Source organism: Eubalaena glacialis, chromosome 15 (genome assembly GCF_028564815.1).
Source record: "Eubalaena glacialis isolate mEubGla1 chromosome 15, mEubGla1.1.hap2.+ XY, whole genome shotgun sequence".
NCBI lineage: Eukaryota > Metazoa > Chordata > Mammalia > Artiodactyla > Balaenidae > Eubalaena > Eubalaena glacialis.
The window spans coordinates 69,379,133-69,400,951 of record NC_083730.1 but is presented as its reverse complement, the minus strand read 5'-3'; the positions used below and the strand labels follow the sequence as shown (position 1 = coordinate 69,400,951).

The following is a 21,819-nucleotide window of genomic DNA, read 5'->3' as shown; positions in this document are numbered from 1 at the left end:
AAGCCAGATACAAAAGATTACATATTGTACGATCCCATGTATATGAAATGTCCAGAATAGGCAAATCTATAGAGACAGAAAGCATATTGGTGGTTGCCAGGGGCTAGTGGGTCCAGGGTGTCCTTTTGGGGGTGATAAAGACAGTGGTGATGGTTGCACAATATTGTGAATGTACTAAATGTCACTAATGGTCAATTTTATCATATAACAAAACTTTAAATGGCAGCAGCCATCTGTATTTGGAGGAATCTCTTCCCCTGGGGGCTGGTCTCTCCCCTCTTAAGTGGACCATCCGTGTTTGGTCTGGCTGAGGCTGGCATGTACCTGAGCAGATGGGTTCCTGGCTGCTCCAGTGGGGCTTGGAGGCATTGATGCACGTCAGCGTCTTGGCACCCTGGAGCTCGTAACCCAGGTGGCAGTGGAAGTGGGCCACCCCACCTGAGTGCAGGTCCATCACCATGACATCCCCGTAGTCGGGCCGGCGGGGAAAATTGCAGCTCAGCATGAAGGCTGGGAAGAAATGCAGGGGCAGACAGTCATCTCTCAGAGGGGGAGACAAAGAACGTGACCCACATCCCGGGAGTCAATTTTTGCTGAGGAGAAAAGATGAGGTCCCTAAGGACCCTGGAGTGCTGGAGGAGGGTATTTTTGTGACTCGAGTTGATCACGTGGTGCTGAGACTGCCAGATGAGCACTTTTTTCTAGGCTCAAAGCTCCCCACCCTGCCTAACCAGAGACAGCAGGTTTGGGGTGACAAATGTGTTCCCATCTCTCCCTGGAGACAGAATGGCCTTCTCCTTGATCACAGGAGGGACAGGATCACCCAGGTAGGTTAGTCTCACCTGCACGAACAGCTTAGGTGTCTGATAAAAATGCAGGCTCTTGGACCAGAGTTAGAATAACCAGTCCTTCAGGAAATGCCCAAGATATGAAAGCTTGGAAACAACTGTCCGGGGAGGTAAGGGCTTGGGCTCTGAGGGAGATGGATGTGAGTTTACATTCTCTTACTCCATCACTCAGAAACTGTGTGACCTTGAGAAAGTGACACAGTGTCCTGAACTTCACTCTCCTCTCTGTGATCATCCCTGTTTCACAGGTGGCCGTAAGGATTACATGTGAAATGCCAAAGAAGAGCCTCCTTCGCCCAATATCTGGTGCACAGAGCTCACTGGACGGGGTGGTAGAAGGGTGTACGTGACCACGTTGAGCTCCTTGAGTTTCATTTTCATAAAAGGGTGCTGAATCCATCCTAGCTCCACCACTGGACTATGGTCTGACCTCTGCTGTAGCCTAGGATATCTGCATTCCCAGTTCCCATGAGAAGGACTAAATTCAAGCTCATGGCTCAATGAGCTATTTTTTGCATTTTTTAATCAACAAAGACAACAGACGGTAGTCTGCATTATTGAGAAGGTGTGAGGAAACGGACACTCCTGTATACAGTCACCCATCTGTTTCAGAAACATCTAAGGGGAAATTTTTAAATGAATTGTTTTTTCAGAAATTTAGTCAATGTGATGTAAATGTGGATGGCTTTCGATCTCCCAAGGTATGGCTAAGGGCTCCCCTTCCCCGTCATATACTTGGCAAGTATCCAGGGGGAGCTCCTGGTAAGGGAAGTAACCGGAGGTCTTGGGAACCGCCCAGGAGGTGGGGAAAGTGGGATGACATTGAAACAAGGGAGAGAGAGAGAGAAGGAAGAGAGAGAGAAGGAAGAGAGAATGGGGGTGGGAAGGAAGAGAGGGAGGGGAGGAAAGAAAGATAGGAAGGAAGCAAGAAAAGAGGGAGGAGAAGAGAGGAGAAAGGTGAACAGAAAACAAAAGAGAGGAGACTAGAAACAGACAAAAAGGAAAGAAAGTAACAGTGGAGAAGAAGAAAAAAGAGAGAAGGACTCTGGTAGCAGAGGCTCTTTCCCAGAAACCCATGGACTCTCATGGGATTTGTGTGTCAGATTCAGGAGACATGAACTTGAATGGGAAAAAGCGGCTTGCTTATTCTTTATTAACCTTTTACTTAACAATGATATTTCCTTCAATCACAAATGTAGGCAACAATCTGTAACATAGTCACAAAACCTGTGACTCTGTCACCAAGAGAAATCAGATATTTTCATATCAAAATGAATATCTTGACATATTTCTTATGCTCCTTTGAAATTATAGTAATTATCAGAGCCACTGGGAAATATTAATGTGTTAATAAAGAAGCACATCGATTATGATATCATAGATGAAAACAATATTTTGACAACTGCTATTAAATATGAATGGCTTCCTTTTGAATTGTATATATTTTACGCTCTTAAAAACACAAATCTAAGAAGGGGTTCACAGTGTTACCAAACTGCCAGAGGGGGGTCCCTGGCACAAAAAGGGTGAGAATCCTTGGCTCCAGAGGGAAAGGGAGAAAAAAGCTACATCTCAACAGCCTCAGCCTGATCTTACCCTGGTAGTGCAGCTGGAAGGTCCCAAGGCCATCGTCCTGGAAGGTCCGGAAGTAGACGGAGATGGTGTTGGTGGGGCTTCGGATCACCTGCCCCTCTACCAGGAGGGTGTGGTTGGCCAGAATGGTCAGGGAGGGGCCGTCCACCCCGCGGATGGAAAGCAGCTCCCCCTCAGACAGGTTCACACTCTTCACCTGGAGACAGGTAGGGGTAGACAGAATCTGAGCCCCCTTATCTGAGTCCCATGAAAGAGGCTTCTGGATGCTGGCAGCCGAGACAGAGTCTTCTGGAGCTGGCAGGTGGGGGCAGGGGTTTGATCAGCCTGTGCCTGAGGTCCCATCTCCAGGGAGACAGAAGGCATTTCACCAGAAGGTAAGCTCCAGGGAGGCAGGAAACTTTCCGTGCTGCTCAGGGTCCCCAGGGCCTAAAATAGTGCCTGGCCCATAGTACGTGCTCAATAAATCTTTATAGACTGACTGAATACATTCTTGCCCTTCTGCATAAACTGGTGAGGGCATGGGGGGGCCTCATCTCTAGGGCTTTCTCAGGCCCACTTTCTTATCCTCCTCAATAGTGGCTTCAATGGCAGAGCCTCCTCAAAGCTCCATGTACTTGGTTTGCCAAGTCCACTTTCCAGGCTTGGGAGAGAAAGAAGGGAGATACTTTACTCGCAGACAAGGATGCTGAACAAATGGAGCGGGGGTGGGGCAGGGACCTTAGTCAGTCCCCAGTTCCCAATATGGATATTTCTGCTTCTCTTAGCGGGGCCTGGGACTCCAAACCCTTGCCTCTTGTGTAAGCAAGGCAGGCATTACTGACAAGGCTTTCCTCTTTCAGGCCATACACCTTACTCTCTTTTCTCTTTGATGAACGCCTACTCATTCGTCAAAGCCCCACTAAAAGTGCCCTTCTCCGTGAAACCTTCCCTAACTGCCAAGGAGCTTGCCTGTCTCTCCACTGTGATTCTACAACATCCACTGTGAACATCTACTACAGACCATTGGGAGAAGCATCCCAATGTCTTCCATGTGTGTCTATCTCGATCACAAAACGGCAGACTCCTTTAGGGCAGGCTCTGCATCAGCTTTACACACCACCCTGTCCCCCACTGCTGTGACTGGTCCAGAGTAGGTGCTAATGAAGGAATTCTACTGTGCCTGATAAAAAGCCCCGTACAGTATTAGACAGAGTGGGCCTATTCAAGTGGAGGGAAGTGTTCATCAAGTGCCAGAATCAGCTGGACTGCAACTTTTCTCCAGGTTAATTCCATGAACGTTTACGAAGTACCTACCACGTGCCACATGCTGTGCTAAGCTCTGGACACAAGTTCTGCCGAGAGGCTTACCTTTCATCCTCCCTGTACAATCAGAAAACCTTCCTAAAGTTCTGCTTATGTCATACAACTGACTCTGCTTAAAATCTTCTGGTGGCTCCTTACTGCCCATGAGAAAAAAGCACATGTCCAGCCTCTAACCTTGGCCTGGAAGGGTCTGCCACCACGTGGTACTGGCCTCCATTTCTGGCTTCATTTCCACCCTTTCTTCTGTGGGACAGTGAACTGGACAGTTCACCACTTCCTGGCATGTCATCTTACTTCATATCAAAAAGTGCTTCTAAAGATGGGGAGGTCGGTTGGGGATGGCCTGGAACTAGGGTGGGGATAATTGGTAACATGCATTGAGTGCCCGTTCTCTCTCCCTTAGGCTCTGGATGAATGCTCCCTGTGCACTGTCATATTTATTCCTCCCTGAAACTCTGTAAAGTAGCAACATTTTCATCTGTTTTACTGATGGGGAAACTGAGGCTCAGAGAGCTGGAGTCCCTTACCCAAAGTCATATAGCATTAACTGGTAGAGCTACGACTTAAAACCCAGATGTTTGAGCACTATTGTACCCTGCTTTTCCATTGTCAGTTTGCAGCCAAAAGTTTATGAATCAAATGAGCCACATGGGGCTTCCATGACTATGTGTGTGTTTAATAAGCAGGATATCAGAGGACTTTCCTTCTGGGTGTAATGATTCACAGTTTATCAACACATCCCCTTTCCTCCATGTGTGCCAAGCTATTTCAGCTGTGCCCTGAGTTGGGAACTCCTATGCATCCACCAAAGCCCAGCTTAAATTGCCCCATTAGGGCAAAGCCAGAACCAAACTGGTTAGGATGATAAAAACAAGCCTGACTCAGACAATCCTTCAGAGACTTCCTGCTGGAAGAGGCAGCCACTGCAGGGCGCCTTTCTGGGGTTACCTGGAGCTCCACCCCATAGCCAGTGTAGACTGTCACGTTGTACGTGCACTCCAGGAAGTTGTTGAGGGGCAGCGGTGGGTAATCACTGGAGTCGATGTACCCTTCAGGATCGAAGAAACTCACACTGCAGAGAGCTGGAGGAAAGCACTGTCATTAGGACACGGAGAACAGCTCAGATGTCATCTCTCAGATGGGCTGCGGGCTGGAACAGGGCCTCTGGGGACACCTGTGTTCTCCTGTCCCCACTCCTCCCACTGCTGTTCATTCTCCTTCAGCTCCAGAATCAACATGATAATCAAACAGCAGCATCTGACATAGAATGATAACTTACTACATGCTGCTAGGCACCTCATCGGTCTACAGGGGTGACCCCACTCATCCTCGAAGGGACTGGTATTTCATTCTCATCTCAGAGATAAGCCAAGCTCAGAGAGGGTGCGCATCTGGGCCAAGCTCACACAGCGAGCAGGAGTCAAACCTAGAGCTCATACTTTTTCCTGAGCGGCCACACTGCATTTGTCCAAAATCAATGTATAATTGACAGCTTATGTCTCTCTTCTGTGTTTGAAGATGGAAAAAAAGATAGAAGAAAGACTGGAACACAGACGTGCATTTTATCAAGTTCATGTAACGCTAAAAGCAAAAGCACCTTGAAAGGCTAGGGCCTTCTAGGCAGACAAAAGGATTCTGTTCCAAGATGAAAGGTTTTGAATCCCGCTGTTTAGCTGTGTGGCATTGGGCAGGGTGCTCGATGTCTTACCGTCTCAGGGGTCTCATCTCTAAAATAGGGATATTAATTCTGGGCCACAGGGTCAATCTCATAGCTAGGGCTCCATAGATGGTAACCAATGGTGAGGCGTGGACCTCCCCGGCCCCCCTCTCCCATGCCCTGCACACAGCAGGTGCCTCATCACAGTTCTGGGAGGCTGGAGGGGCTGGGGGATGCACACCTGGGGCCTGCTCAGTGGTGATGACCGTGGTGGTGACGATGGTGGACGTCGTGGTCTCCTGGTTTTCCTCCGAGGCCGACCCGGTCAGCTCGTTCTCACATTTGTCCATCAGGGTCATGGGGCTGGCATCCCCTGGGGGAGCCTCGTGGGTCTCCTCAGGCACGGCGGGCGCCCCGGGGTCGGGGCTCTGGGGGAGCGTGTGGGCCACCAGCGGCTGCGAGGTGAAGGGGGCGATCTGTAGGGGCGCGGGCGTCGTGGGGACTGCACCTTCCTTCCACTCCAGCCAGAGGGGCTCCTCCGATGACAGCGACAGTGGGTGGGTCTCCTCCCCTGCGGAGGCCACGGGGTCCTGGTCCCCAGGTGGGCGGGGCTTCTCCGTGGCAGAGGAGAGGAGACCCAGGCCCGAGGATGCTGGCGGGGACGCCGCCCTCTGCACAGCTGCTGTGGTGGTGGCCTTCGGCCTCAGCTGCTTCCTGGTCAAGTTCACCTGCTTGAGCGAAGGCGGCTTCTTCGTGGGGGGGAAGGCATGCCTGGTGCCGGGTTCCTCCGGAAGCGGAAGCAGCACGGACGCGGCCGCGGGGTCTTGAGGTGCGGAGGGGACCATCCCTTCCAACTCTGGCTTGCGAAGCTCGTCCCCTGACTGCGCTGGATTCAGCGGGGCCGTGGTCACTCTCTCTTTGGGGGTCTCTTGGCTCAGACTGCTGCTCCCCAGGGCTTCCGAGGGCAGAAAGTAAGTACCTGAAGGGCCAGCATCTCCCTCCAGTGGCGCATCTTGGAAAGAGAACGGACACCAGTTAGCTTGGGGCAAGGGGCTTTAGGTCCTCACCTGGCAGACTCTGAGGGTGGCCCTCCTAAGGTGGTACCCAAGGCTTGCTAGGATGCTGGTACAGCCCAATCAACCAATGTGGGGCTGCCTCCTTTCCTTCCTTCCTTCTTCCCTTCCTTTCTTACTTCCTTTTCCCAACCAGGGAGACTGGGGTTGATCATGGCCAGCCTGAGCTAAGCATTAGAGCTACAGAAACCAAGGGCACAAGAATTTCACAGTCCAGTTACATATGCCCTGGGAGGGGGAATAAGAAAGTAGAAATAATCATATTTGATGTGATAAACACTTAGAAAGAGAAAAGCTTTGTGTGCTAAGAGGACAGGCCCCTAACCCAGTCTGTGGGGCAGGACCACCATGTACAGCTGGGCAGGTTGCTCACGGCACAAGGCTATCCCACTAAGAGGATGAGTTGGGCTGTAACCAACCCACAGTCTCTTCTCTAAGCTGTGTGCCCTGACTCAGGGCTATATTATCCTGGGATTGGGGGAGTTTGATTTTTTTTTGTTTTAACTAAATAATGTACAAGTGACCTTGCGGGAAACACACGAAGATTTGAGGATCCAGAATCATGAGGCAGGTTTAGAACAAAGGGATGTGGGAAGACCCAAGGCCTGGCTGAGGTGAGTGCAAAAGAGGAATGAAAGAGAACAGGGGACAGAGGTGGAGGGTGATTAGAGAGAGAGCTGGTGAGGTAGAGAGGTCGGGGCCAGGCTCTGGTGGGCCTTGTATGTCCTGCTGACTCCTTGTGATTTATTTTTGTCTTGAAAGGAAAACCACCTAATAATTTTAAATAAGGGCTGGCCCAGGCTACTGTTCAGCAGAATTATGCCTGAAAGCAGCTGCATCTACTTATTTGAGACCCAGTTCTGCCAACTGCAAGCTGGCAAATGGCTTCACCTCTCTGAGCCTCAGTTTCCTCAGCTGTAAAATGGGGCTATTGCCCCCTATTTCATAGGGTTTTCATCGTTCAAGAGGTTGATTATGGAAAGCATACGTACATGTGGGTCCCTCACCCACAGAGTGCCCGGTATGTATCCGCTGCTGTATCCATCATCGTTTTTTATACTCTTGTCATTGTAATTGCGCCCTCAGCAGGGGGCTGGAGCAGTCAGAACGTTCCCGATGATGATCTTGAGATAGAGAGGAATTACGTCCTGGGGACAAAGGACTGATAGCTGTCCTTGTCAATTTTCCGCAGAAAGACACTCACTCAGCCACAGTCTCAGGTCCCTTCAGCACTGTCATTTAAATTTATTTCCGTAGCCGTTGGAAAGGCTCTTTTACTTTCATGGAGTCAGTGGCGGCAGTGGCTTGATCTATCTAGACTGCAACAGTTTGCAACTGGCATCAACAAATATTCCTGTTGTGTAACATTGATTACCAAGCCAGTGTACATTCCAGGCCGACGACGGCACTGGGGCAGAAGCAGACATCAGGGAGGAGAGGGTGTGTGGATGACCTGAGGACAGATCCAGGTGATTCAGGCGCCAGGCAGGTTTCCTGGTCCAAGGTGGGAAGCGTTGAGGCTTTGGGGTTAGACCTGGGTTCAAATCCTGCCTTTGACAGTTACTAGCTGTGTGAACCTGGGCAAGTCCATTAAGCCTCTTTTATGTAGTAGAAATACTCCATCTACCTCATAGGATCAGATCAGTTGTGGGCCTGCTTGAAAGCTGTGACTTTTATGCTCACAGTCACTTTTATCAAATGATTGGTATTGACCATCTTTTAGACTGTCAAGTGAGAAGGTGATGAGACAAAAATAATCGAGGATGAGGGTTCAGGACACCTGGCTCCCAAGACCCAGCTGTGGTTTGTTGCACAGAGCTTGGATGCAACCAGGGGTTGGGGGACCCGGATAGTGGTCCTGTCTTGGCCACTACTCCCCATCATTACTGGGTGGGTTTCCTCTTCTCTCTGTGTGTCAAATGGGCAGCCAGACTAGATAAAATCTAAGGGTCCTTCCAGCTCTGACTGTTGATTTTTGAAACAATCAGGTAATTGGCAATCATTCTTAGAGCTTGTTGGTAATCTTGCTAAAAAGGGCCAAGTGACAACCTCAGTCCTGACACTAGCTTGTGAGTTTTGTTGGGTCCTGTGGCTACATTAGTTTCAGCCAGTCTTTTCACAAAAATGTCCCCTTGATCACAAGGGGCTGGAGGAGAGAGAGGAAGTGGAAGAGGGAGTGAGAGATAGAAATACTTGGAAAACAAGTTGTGTCAAAGGTGATAAAAGATTACAAATGACATAAAGCACATCAACATGCCTTGGCTATAGTAAGAGTGATATTTATAACATTTTATTTCTGATCACTTTATTGAGTGCTGAATATGTGCAAAGGCATGTGTTACACGCTTTGTATCCATTACCTCACTTAAATCTTTCTCACCCTTATTAATTAGAAATCATTATTCCTATTTTACGGATGGGCAAATGGAGGCTTTGGGATATTAAATAACTTTCCAAGGTCATACAACAAAGCTGGGTTTCAAACCTTGGTTTTCCTGAGGGCAAAGACCACGCTGCTAGCCTTCAAGAAATACGGAGCATTATCACCTGCAGCCTCTCCTCAGCTTGAACTGGCCTCTCCCCACAAAACCCCTCTCTCTAAACCCTTGGTCTGTTTGCGTTTCTGCTGGGTGGGCTACAGCGTTTTTCAACCCCCCAGATGGCACCCCCCAACCCCAACACGTTCCTGGTTAAAATACGAATTTTAACCAGACCGGATGTGTCTGGTCTCCTCTGCCAGACCCATCACATCTGGATCTCCTCCGAGCCCACTGAGATCCAGCACAGCCAAGAAAAGCAGAAGGAAATATAAGAAAGAGGACCCTGTAGTCAACTTCCTCCCCCACCCCCACCCCAATCACTGCTGCCCCCTCCGGGGTCCCCAGGGAAAAACTGGTGCCAAGCTCAGCAGCTAGAAAGCATTTTAGGAAGCGGATCCACTGGACTGCGTCAGCCCTTTCTCACTGAACACCTGACTCCCAAGAAGAGTCGCAATATGCACCATGTAAATTCATCTCCCTGCCCCCGATGCCTCTTCTTACTCTTCAGAGCTCACACACGCTGGGGTCTTGCTGGCTGGCTCCAAACTGAAGGCCATGTTCAAGACAGATGAGTATATTCTGTGATCTGCAAGGCATGCAGCCCGTGAGACCCGGCCTTTGTTCTCAGCTGGGACGCTGGCCAAATGAGTGCCACGTGAAACCACATCCCAGGGGGAATTAGCCAAAATTGGATTCCATGGCCTCAGAGGTCCAGAGACTTCACTTGCTCAAACAGGCCAGCTTTTCCTGGGGCCCCAGTGACCACCGGGTTAAATTAACTCCTCTTTCCCATAGCACTTAACTTTTTCAGTCATCGTAGTCACGTCTGGCTGGTTCTCCCTTTATCGTGGGTGTTCAGTGCCCCACTGGAATGCTGTCAATCAATTGATGAGTGAAAGCACTGGGTGCTGACTCTCTTGGCTGGTTGGCCCTCAGCATGAGAGAGTCAACACTCTAGGACATGGTCCCTGCATTCAAGAAGTTAGGAAGGCATAACAACAAGGTCCTACTGTACAGCACAGTGAACTATATTCAATATCCTGTGATAAACCGTAATGGAAAAGAATATGAAAAAGAATATATATAACTGAATCGCTTTGCTGTACAGCAGAAATTAACACATTGTAAAATCAACTATACTTCGATTAAAAAAAAAAAGAAGTTAGGAAGGCAGACGCACAGCGATAACCCAATACGGGTACCAAACCGAAGAGACAGAGCTTTAATTACATCCTTATGCTGCTTTTCTCTCTCAAGACAGAATGGAGCAACGTTGAAGGCAACTGAGCATTTGTTCTGCTACCCAAGTTGTGGGGGAAACACATCTCTCTCTCTCTTTTTTCTAACGTTGATGGGGAGATGGGAGGTCAGACTGGGAAGCATCCCACTGAAGTCGAAAAAGCACAAGTTCTGAAGCTCTGAAGCTGAAGATCTGTATCTTAAATGCCCGCAGCAGAATGGCCAGGAACAGCCTGGATTCTAAGCAATAGCACATCACACAGGCACGACGGGATAGAAGGAGAAGTGGAGCAAACAGAAGCCGGACGATGCTTCTGCTGTAATGTTCTGTGAAAACAGCAAGACGTAAAATTCTATGGTGTGGATGCAAACGACTAGACACAACCAACTCAAACAAATCGCAATCAGAGAGTCATTTTTTGACTTGGAGGAAAGGCCCCCAAGTGTGATCCTGGTTGCCTCTGGGTGGTGGGCCTTTCAGTGATGTGTTTTCTTCCTTCTACTTTTTGACATTTTCTAAAATGTGCATAAGAAGTATTCAAAACTTTCTTAAGTGAAAAAAATTTTATGAAAAGAGCAGGGTTTAAATGCTGCCTTGTGATGGAGAGGAGGAGGGAAAGCAGACAAATATTTGTAATCACAGAATTGCTTCATTCACTAGTCACTGAACCCCTTTGGGATGCAGTCTCCCGGTGGGGATGATGGTAACTCTTCTCTCACTGGACTCGTGAATTAGTAGTCAAAGTGACTACTTTTAGGAAGTAGGAATGGCAGGTGGATCAATGGATAGCTTTTTGATAAATGGCAGTACAAAAATGTTAGTCACTGTTCTCATCAACAATATTCATAACTAATTCAGTGGTGCTTTCTTCACCTTCCACAATAAGGACTTGCTCAGCCCACGCTGGTGGGTTTGCTTGGCCCCCACAGGGACAAAACCAAAAACGAAATGTCACCTCTTATAGATGGAAAGTGTCCCAGAGTTCCTGGTTACAAAGTGCCCAGAGGAAGGACTTGAGGTCCAGAGAGGGAAAATGGGCTGCCCAGGGTCACACAGCATGTTAGCAGCCGTAACAACACAAGGCTATTTGAGGCTTGAAAAACCACATCAAAGCACATCAGACAAAACCAGAAACAAAGAATGTCAGTTCATTCCGTGCCTTCTACATCTGGGCTGGATAATTCTTTGCTGGGGGGCAAGGGGCTGTCCTGTGCATTGCAGGATGTTGGGCAGCATCCCTGGTCTCCACTCTCTAGAGGCCAGTAGCAACCTCCCCCCACCCCCTGTATGACAATCAGAAATGACTCCAGACATTGCCAAATGTCCCTTGGGCAGGGGCGGGGGGAGCAAAAGACCCTCTAATTGAAGACCATTGGTACTGCCCCCAGAACTGAACAGACTTTCCCTCCCATTCCTGGGGTTGATCTGCTTTGTTTTGCTTAAATCATTGAATTTTAGGGCGGAGAAGGTCTTCGGCTAATCCCCATTTTACAGATAAGGACACTGACATAAGTGAGGGCTGCATTTCTTTCTCCCACTCACATCTGATCATTCATTCATTCAGCGAGCACCTACTATGTGCCAGACACAGGCAACAGGTGCTAGCATCCAGAGGTTCACCTTGGACAGCAAATAGCCAGAGCTGATGAATACAACCCATTCCTTTCAGCCAGAGAGGACCCAGCTCACCCAGCTCACTCAGCCCTGCGGGAACAAGGACCCTCTGGACTTTGAGAAGACTTTCTGGGACAGAAAGGGCAGAGATGGGGGTGGGCTTCGGGTGCCGTGGGGTTTCATCTAGTGCCTCAGTCAGAGCCCTCTACCTATGCCCGGGCTAACAATACTGACATTCAGATGGTGACTGACACTCTGCAACGTGCATTCCCAGCTGTGATCTCATTCTAACCTCCAAACAATTCTGTGAACTTGGCATTTTGTTTTTCCCATTTTATAGATGAAAATAAAAATCAAGCCTCAGAAAGAGGAAGTGACCTGTCCAAGATCATAGAGCAAATTGGGGTAGAATTAGACACGTTCTGACCTTGTTTCCTGTGTCCTTTCCTCTTTTCCACATAAAATAGTTTATTTGAAAAATGCAAGAATACCTGAAAGGTGTAAAATCAGAAGTATCAGCCCTGTACCACCCCGACCCATCCACCAGTCCTGCCTTCCAAAGGGAACCCCTGTTAATAGGATCTTGTTTAATCTCCAAATAAAATGTATTGATACAAAAATAATAAAGCATTTTCACCTTAAAAGGTGTGACAGCACATAGGAGTGTGGGGTTGAAGTCAGAATTGCTTGGGTTCCAGACTCAGCCTGCCGCTAACTGCCCACGAGACCCTGGACAGTCCCTTCCCTTCTCTGGGCCTCCCTGTTCTCATCTGTAAGGTGGGATCACACCAGCCTTATCTCTTAGGCTTGTCAGAGAGTAAGATGAGACCATGAGTGTACAGCACGGCTCACAGAGCAGCTGTCAGCCCTCATAAAGCACTGTTGTCACTGTCAATCTAAATATTCACAGAGTTATGACATCGTATGTACTGCTCTGGCACTTACTAAGAAGTGTGTTTTGAAATATTCCAGCCATTCAGAAAGAGTTGAAGACTAAGGCAATACCCATGTGTGTACACCTTTAGCTTAGGAAATAGAAGGCAAACCAGTACAGTCAATCTCTGTTTGTTCCTCCCTACCATCCTCTCCTTCTTCTTCTCCACCTCCTGGGAGTAACTACCGTTCTGAATTTGGCCTTGAGCATTCTCATTTATTATGTGCATTATGTATATTTTACTATTATTATTAGTTGTGTGCATTTATTGTGTCAATATCTCTGAACAATATATTGTGCAGCCTGTTTTAAAACTTTATATATGAATCCTCCTGCAACCTGCTCCTTCCTTTCCTTTCCTTTCGTTCAACATTTTGTGAGATTCATCCATGTTGATAAGTGTAGTTTTGATCAATTCATTTTTCACTGCTGTATAGTATTCCATTACACTAGTGCCCCACCACCATTTTTTCACTTAAAATCCATCATGGCTATCTTTTTGTCTGCACATATGTGGCCACTTCATGCTTTTTTAATGGCTACATTAAAATATAAACATATACATTATTGAATCAGGCTCTTAATCGATTAATATTCAGGTTGTTATTCTCCACCCTCTCTTCTCAAATAACACTGCAATAAAGACATACTTTTCGTGAACATGTCCAGGTAATTCTTCAGGAACATGTCCCAGAAGTTGTATTGCTCAGCCAAAAGATTTACATATTTAACATTTTGATTGATGCTGAAAAAACACCTTCCAGAATAACCTAAACTTGTTTATTTACCCTGACACCTACTCTACACAAGAGTGCTGCTGCCCTCCAGCTCTGTCTATGCTTAACTTCCGGTGACTGTTAACTTGACCATCTAAGTTGGAATCCGGGGCAGTTGGATCCAGGCATAGTGGGTTTCTAGAATGCACCCCCCGCCCCAGGTGATTCCGAGGTGCTCTCTCGCTTTCTCTAGTTGTTGCTGCAGGTGTGCCCAAGGTTGGTCCTGACCTTTCACCTGCCTCACCTCACTTTTACTCCAGAGCACCCAAGAAGCCCACCCCACTGTAGCCAGACTTTATGTCACAGATCAGGCCGGGGATCTGTGGCACATGAGGGCTAGCAAGAGAGTGTGGATGCAGTGGCTTGGTAGCAAAAGAAGTTCCATCTAAACAGCTGTAGATTTCTAGGTAGATGGGCTGCTTGGTCAGGTCCCCAAACAGAAGGACAGTTATGGTCATGACACCCAGTGGGATGGTACAAAGTGTTCACAGTACCAAGTATTACCTCTATTAGCAAAAATCTGGAAACAATTTACCTGCCCATCTATAGGGGGCTAGTTAAATGACTGCAGAAACACAAGACGGAATACACGCAGGGCTCAAATGGATGAGATTGAGTCACTGGTGAATTACATGGTGAGTAACCCGGCAAGAATGTTCAGAATTACATCTCCCCTTTGACTCAAGTCCACTTCTGGGAATTTATCCTGCAGAGAGATGTCTGCCCACGTGCAAAATGACATACATACAAGGTTAAGCAATGCAGCGCTCTCTGCAGTAGCAAACGACTTGGAGACAAACGAAGTATCCATCAATAAGGTTAAATCAATTACGGAACATCCAAACAGAATGCTGTGCAGCTGCAAGAAAAGGATGGCGAAGCTATCTGTGGACCAAAGAGGAGAGATGGCCGTGGTTTGTGTTAGGTTAAAACGCAAAGTGCAGAACAGTACACAGAATTCGTTGCTTTTTGTGTAGAAATGGGGAAAGAAAATAAAACTAGATATGTTGGCATTTGCTTATATGTGCATAAAGAAACTCCGAAAGGAGACACAAGAAATTAATCATGATGGTTATAGGGGAGGTGGGACACTGGAAATAGGATGGCGAGTAATGGTGGGAAGGAGAATTTTCACTACATACCTTTACATCGATACATATATATGTATCTATGTTTGTGTATATGTATATATACATATATAGCTGTGTGTGTCTGTATCAATAAAATATTACCTATTCAACAACTATGTAACTAATTTAAAAATAACATAAAGAACAGCAGAGCTATGTGCCAACACAATTCAGTGTGAGGTGAAAAAAATCAAGGTAGAGTAGTGGGTATAACAGCTCTCATGGGAGTGAAAGGAATACATTTGAGCAAAGTAATGGGAATTGCCTTAGCAGAGCAGGACTGAGGCTTGCAGTGGGAGAGGGAACCACTTTTTACTGTGCATTATTTTTTAATAATTTGATTAATTTGCCATGTGTGTGCTATTTTTATAGCAATACTAATTAGTAATAGTACTTAGCTCCCTGAGGTTTGCCACCCCAGTTTCAGAGGAGGGCAGAGAACAAACCCCAACCTTTCTCAGGGTTTCAGACGGCTCTCACATTTCCACAGGGGGTGGGGAAAATGTGCATCACTCCAGCAGGGAGTGGTCCACTTCTCCATCTCTCCCTCACTTCTCCTGAGAGAGGAAGGATCATCTGATTGGAGGTGTTAGGGAGGGAGGTACTTGGGATATCTGATATCCATGGCATCCCATTTCCAGGGCAACAGCACTGGACCAAAAAGCCAGCAGTGGGGCTCCCCCTCTGTCCCCCCTCTTTTCCAGACTTCTCTCCTTGGGCCTGGGTACACTGAATCAAAGTCACTTGGGGAGGACAGAGTATAGGTGTCCATCTATGGTCTACAGCCCAGCTTCCTCAGTAATCAAGCTGGTCCCATCTGGCTCCTTGGGTCTGTTTTTCCCACTTGGTTAAAATCAGCGAAGAGGACCACTGAGGGGAGTGACGACCATCCCCACCCTCTGCGCTGACTAATTAGAGCCCAGAGACTCAGCAGAAACTTCGCATGGGCCTCATTGACTTGCTTATTAATAACATTTAGGTTAAACACAAGTCACCTGAACTTCACCTAGCACTTCACGCTCTTCAAGGAAGTCTTGACTTCGCAGTTATATCAAGGGACCCATGGTGGTCCTCTACTTTGGGCAAGACAGATGGGAATCCTCATACACAGGTAGACTGTCAGCCACTGCAGATTTCCCACCACACCTCCAAAATCGATCCCCAATCAGGATTTGTACCAGATGAGTCCTTGGAAATGATCAAATCATCTGGAGTGGATGGGTAGTACTTCTAAGATGTAAATCAGGTCATAGGATCTCTTTGGTTAGAACCCATCAGTGACTGCCCATAACACTGAGAATAAGATCAAAACTCCTTTCAGTGGGCTTCAAAGCCTTTTGGGTCTAGCCTTGGACCACCGCCCCCTCACCCCCCGGCCAATATCATCTCTTACCATGCTTCCCCTCAAACTACAGTATGACCCCATGCACTTTTTTTCCCCTTAAAACTTCCAAATTCATTCTGTACCTCAGGGCCTTTGCACATGCTGTTCCCTCAGTCTGGAACTCTCTTTGATATCTTTGCTTGGCTGGCTTCTCTGGTCATCCAGGTCTCAGCTCTCCTTCTCCAAAATCCCCTTTTTCACTTTCTGTATCATTCCTTTCAGAGTGCTTCTCACAATCTAAATTAGTCTTGGTGACTTGTTCTCATGTTCACTGTCTCCCACGAGACGGTCCACACTCATGCAATGTCACCTCTCATGCATATGTGTGTCCCAAGTGTAGAATAACTGTGACATTCAGAAGCTGTCTGGGAACCACAAGACCCCCGTACACTGTTGTCCTCTGTGTTGGGTTTGGTCTTCCCTGTATCTTCTTGAAAAGCTAAGTTAATGCAGTGCTGAGTGCACAGTAAAAGTATATAAACTTTATTTATTTTACTCACTATTATATCCCCCACCAACTACCATAGTGTCTTCCATGGAGAAGAAATCAAAAAAAAATGTATTGAATTCATCAAGGAAGGAAGGCGGTAGAGAGGGAAGAGTGAGGAGGGTGGGGAGGGATGGGGAGAAAAAAGGGAAGCTGGGATAGGCAATGCATCTTTGGATTTCTTGCAAAGCTCTGCACATGCTAGACGTCCAATGTAGTGGGTGAAGAAGAGAAAGGGTGCTTTGGAACACTTAGCAAGAGCTTAGGAGATAATGAAGTTCCCTTCAAATCCAGAAATTCTAGAATTCTGAATGTGGCCGTGCTTGGGTGGTGGGGAGCAGGGTGTAGACATTACTAACGAAGGCCAAGTGCCCTGGCCTCATTGTGGTAAAAGCTACTCTGGTCCAGTTCTCAGCCTCTCATAGGTCCATTGTTCTAACTTCCTTCCTTTTCTTAATCTCTATTTTATTTATTCCCTCTCTGATCTTTATTATTTCCTTCCTTCTGCTGACTTTAGGTTTTGTTCATTCTTCTTTTTCCATTTCTTTTAGGTGGTAGGTTAGATTGTTTCATTTGAGATTTTTCTTGTTTTTTGAGGTAGGCCTGTATCGCTATGAACTTCCCTCTAATAACTGCTTTTACCACATCCTATAGATTTTGTATGGTTGTGTTTTCATTGTCATTTGTCTCAAGGCATTTTTAAATTTCCCTTTCGATTTCCTTGTTAACCCGTTGGTTTTTTAGTAACTTCCTTCCTTTTCAACCAATTTTCTCTTCAGGACTGGAATGGACAGATTTCTATTCCATGTCCTCCCTCCACCTGGAGATGAGTTAACTGACAGGGGAATGAGTGCCAGGAAAAAGGGAGGAGGCTAGGATCATTGACTGACCATCCGTGATTCAACACCTCCATCATGGGGGCACAGGAAAGGCCCAGGACCCCCAGCAGAGGAGAGGAAGGAAAATCCCTCAATATGGGATAGGCATAACCCAGATCATCTAGCCATCCTCTCCACCAGGCTCAGACATTCATCACTCTGAAAAAAAATCATCTAAGGAGATTATTTCCGGGAGCACTGAGTAGTCGCAGACAGAGCATGGGAAACGTCCAGGGCAGGCACCAGGGTTCCACTCCACAGAGTCCAGTGGGGCGTAGATGAGCTCAGCTTTTCATTTTTACAAGGCACCAGAGAATCTGAGGGCCGCCATGAAAGATGCAAAGAGAGCAAGTTGTACCTTAAAAAGATATTTTTAGCTATCCTATTATTCCCACAGCATGGTTATGAAAACCCTGCTTCTCTTCCGGACTTTGTTTCATAATTCCAGCCCATTCTACCCACAGCAGCCAGAGGGATCTTTCTAAACCACCCCCTTCTAGTGGCCGGTAGTCTCTCCTAGATTTTCTGTCCTTCCCTTAACTCCTAACACTACCAAAAAGATACTCCTGGATTTTCCCAATTTAACTCCTACCAAAAAGATAAGCCACAACATAAATCACACTATCGTACTTGTCTGGCATCTTTCCCATTCTTCCTTACTAGAAGTAAGTTTCCCGAGGACAGCAATCACGCCTGCCCTATTCATCACTGTCACCCTAGAACTTATTCCATGACCATGAGCCTGACACATAGGAGGCCCCTCGTCAATAGCTATTTAATGAATCATGGTTATGCCTGCAGCACTGTGGAGAACAAGACTTGGGGTCTCAGATCAAGTCCACCTCTTTAAGTGAGGGATTACAGACCAGCAGGCAGTTAACACTGCTGGCTACCATAAAGGGAAATCCTTAGTCAACAAAGATGCTTTGGTCTAAGGTTTCGAGGCTGGAGAGTTGTTCTAGATGAACATACATGCCTACTCATTCTAATTACAGAAGATAATCTCATCACGGTACAGAGAGCAGGAAGGCAGCCCATTCCCACCAATCACACAGTTGGCTTTAGCAGTGGGAGGGCAAATAGAAACCCACCTCGTGAATTTGTCCCTCTCTTCATTTCCCTGGCACTGCCCAATATGCCATAATCATACAGATGGAGGGAAGATTTTGGTGTGATGTACGTATCACCCCAAAGAGCACACCAACTGCACCTGTGAGCAGACACTCTGAACCCACCCCCCAGTCTGCTGCAGAAACCCAGTGACACCCCGACCCCCCTGAGTCTGCTGCAGAAACCCAGGGGGCTGCAGGGGGCTTGGAGCAGGTGTTAGAAGGACAAGTTTGTACAGGCAAGAAAAGACTCTTTCAGTGTTTCGGCTGCAAGAGTAATTATCCGATAATTGTCCTCTGTGAGCTGGCTTCTCCCCCACAAACGGGCCTCCTTTGTAATTCATGTTGGGTTCAGAAAGCGTTGAACGTTCTTTTATGTCCAGTTGCGTCTCATCAGAGCGACGGCTGGGCGGTGCATCCATCTTCCCCGTGAATGAGCCCAGATAGCTGTTGGCACAGGGGTGCAATCCTGCCTTTGTCTTTAACAATCTGATTAACTGTGGCTGACATCAGTGCCAACTGATTAGCATTTAAACGCTCTTCTCCCTTCCCACCTCCATCCCCCTCCCTCCAGCCCCAACTCTATTCACATCTCATGGTGCTGCGATGCGCGATTTCTTGCCGGTAGCGAGGGGGAGAGGAACACACTGTGATTTATTTGTGTACACGAAATTCAGTGAGTCATTGAGAGAGGGCTGGGAGACAGACACACAAGACAGCTCCGAGAGGAAACTCATAGTGGGAAATCCGTCTAGATTCAATTACCTATATGCTCGCACAGGCAAATATAATACTTGGGAATGAATCCAGATGGTCCGTGAGTGAGCTTAAAAGACATCATGAGTAAGCTCACAATTTCCCTTCACCTGTGTGCTCAGATCTGCAGACAAGAATAAAGAATAGATCGGCATCCTGGGATGCTTCTAAGATGCTCAGAGTGGAGAAGATCCAGGGAATCAGGAGACCCGGGTTCAGGCATTGGTTGTACCACTACTTTGCTATCTACCTTAGGCAAATTCCATCTCTCAAAGCCTCAGTTTCTTGCTCTGTGAAGTTAAGACAGTCATCTTTGCCTGGTCACCCTTAAGGAAACAAAACTGGGGCGATGTGGAGGTGCAGTAATGTATAGAATTGAGTTTCATAACTGTGAGGCTTAATTTGTTTCATTAAAGAGCTGAGGGCAGGGCTCTCTTCAGGCAGAATATGGACAGCAGTGGCTTTATTTGCTGGGGACAAACAAAACATTTTCATGGCTTTACCTGAGGCATTAAAATGCTTTTCCCCCCCTTTTCCTGAAACATAGCTATTGTTATCTTCATTTTAATGATGAGAAAACATGGGTAAGTGGCAAAGAGCTAGGATTTAAACTAGGGCTGTCTGGCCCTCAAACCCATACCTATATTTGTTCTGTGTCTCTCCTCCAGCCGACCCCTGACCCTGGCCTGGCTGCTTTCCAGAGAAAATGTCAAGTGCTACCTACTACCAACAAATTAGCATAGGATCTACTCCAGCTAAGAGGTCCCCAGAGATGGAGGAGGATGCTGACTGTGCCCCATGGATACAGAACACTGGTTGCTCTTCCTGAGGCCTGGACTGCAGAGAAAAGTGGGAGAATGGCTTCTACAAAGGCAGAACCTAAAGAGGCAGGGAAGATGCCCCAGCATTCCCATTTCACAGGTGGGCAAACTAAGGCCTGTGCTGCAAAGGAAAAAGCTCTGGATTAGGAAGGTCAGGGTGCCTTGTTAACTCACCCTATGGCCTTCAGTAAGCCCACTCTCATCTCTGGGCCTCAATTTTATCCTCTGTTTAATGGAATCATTTCTTCAAATAAAACCTTAAGAGGAATGACAATGTATAACTGTGCAGTAAAGGATTAACTCAGCCGGTCTGGGTTGTCCATACACTGCACATTCCAAAGAAAGGTTTGGCCCTTGCCCCTGGTCCCTGGGACGTAACCTTTAAGCCCTTGGAATATGCTGCCTGATAAGAGCATCTTTGTTTATTAGCTGGGGGCATTGGGCCTCACCATGTACTCTATGCTACCAATGTGATTTATGGTGGGGGCCTTGGGGTTGGTACCAGTTTCACCACTAGAGGGGCTGGAGACTAAGATCAGCCACATGGATGTTAGTCACACCTAAGTGATCAACCCCCAATAAAATGCCTGGATCCCAAGGCTCAGGTGAACTTTGGTGGTTGATAATACTCTGGGTGTTGCACAACGGTGTTTCTGGAAGTAAGCACTGTGTGCACGACTCCACTGGTAGAGGACATCTGGGAGCTTGTGCCTGGGCTCTCTTGATCTCCACCCTCTGCGCCTCTTTCCTTTGCTGACTTTAGTCCGTATCCTTTCACTGTAATTAACCAGAACTCTGGATGTGATGGCTTTTCTGAGTTCCATGAGTACTTCTAGCAAATTATTGAACCTGAGGGTTGTCTTGGGGACGACTGAACCCCCATAATCAGCCGGAAAAGGGACCTCATGGATTGAATCAGGAGTGGCGGTGGCAGTCTGAGAGCTGCCCCCTAAACTTCTTCCTTATCCCTTCGGTGACGATGGTGAGGAGATGACGGAAGCTAAAGGTGGTAAGTGCCTACTACATGCCAGGTCCTTTACATCTATGCTGCTACCTGGATCATTTCACCTACTCTTCTCAACACCCTTGGGACGTAGGTAATATTATCACTGAAACCTAGGAGGACCCTGTGGGGCTCCTGGGCACGGAAGCCTTTCTGTGTCCCCTGTTTCTTGTTTGTAGGAAATGGGCTTCAGCCTCCATGACCTTCCCTGAGTTCCAAAGGGCAGGTTCAAACAGTTGCTAATCAGGGAAGGGAGGGGATGCAGAGACAAGGGAAGAGCAGTCAAGAAACAATAGTGCAGCCTTGGGGCAGGGTTCTGGTTCCACCTCAAGGGATACACATAACAATACCTTTGAGTTCTTCTGCAGAAATAAAACGCCCAACAAATGGAAGATGTTAACTACTTGATGAAGCATTCTTCATAACCTCAAGAACCACAGAAGCTCATCAGGAGACCACCTGAGGCCAGATTAAAGGAATATAGGCCCTGCACACACCCTGATCCTTATCAGCAACTCACCCTTGAACAATTGATATAAAACTCCACCAAATTCCCCTGGGTTGGGACACACAGTTTTGAGGGCAGGAGCCTGCGGTGTCCCCCTTTGCCTGGCAAAGCAACAAAGCTATTCTTTTCTATTTCACCCAAAACTTTGTCTCCAAGATTCAATTCG

The 21,819-nt window shown here is 47.3% G+C and overlaps 1 protein-coding gene across 1 annotated transcript in view; it reads right to left on the bottom strand.

Annotated features, from left to right (window-relative positions):
* Positions 1-13,488, bottom strand: part of SEZ6L (seizure related 6 homolog like) — an 87,428-nt gene extending 73,940 nt beyond the window's left edge. Inside the window, exons 1-5 of the mRNA XM_061169253.1 lie at positions 13,452-13,488; positions 5,642-6,412; positions 4,692-4,825; positions 2,445-2,637; positions 325-510 (exon numbers count right to left, since the gene is read on the bottom strand). Of these exons, the coding sequence (XP_061025236.1) occupies positions 325-510; positions 2,445-2,637; positions 4,692-4,825; positions 5,642-6,412; positions 13,452-13,488 (1,321 nt within the window). The remainder of the gene's footprint in view (positions 1-324; positions 511-2,444; positions 2,638-4,691; positions 4,826-5,641; positions 6,413-13,451) is intronic.
* Positions 13,489-21,819: the final 8,331 nt, after the last annotated feature.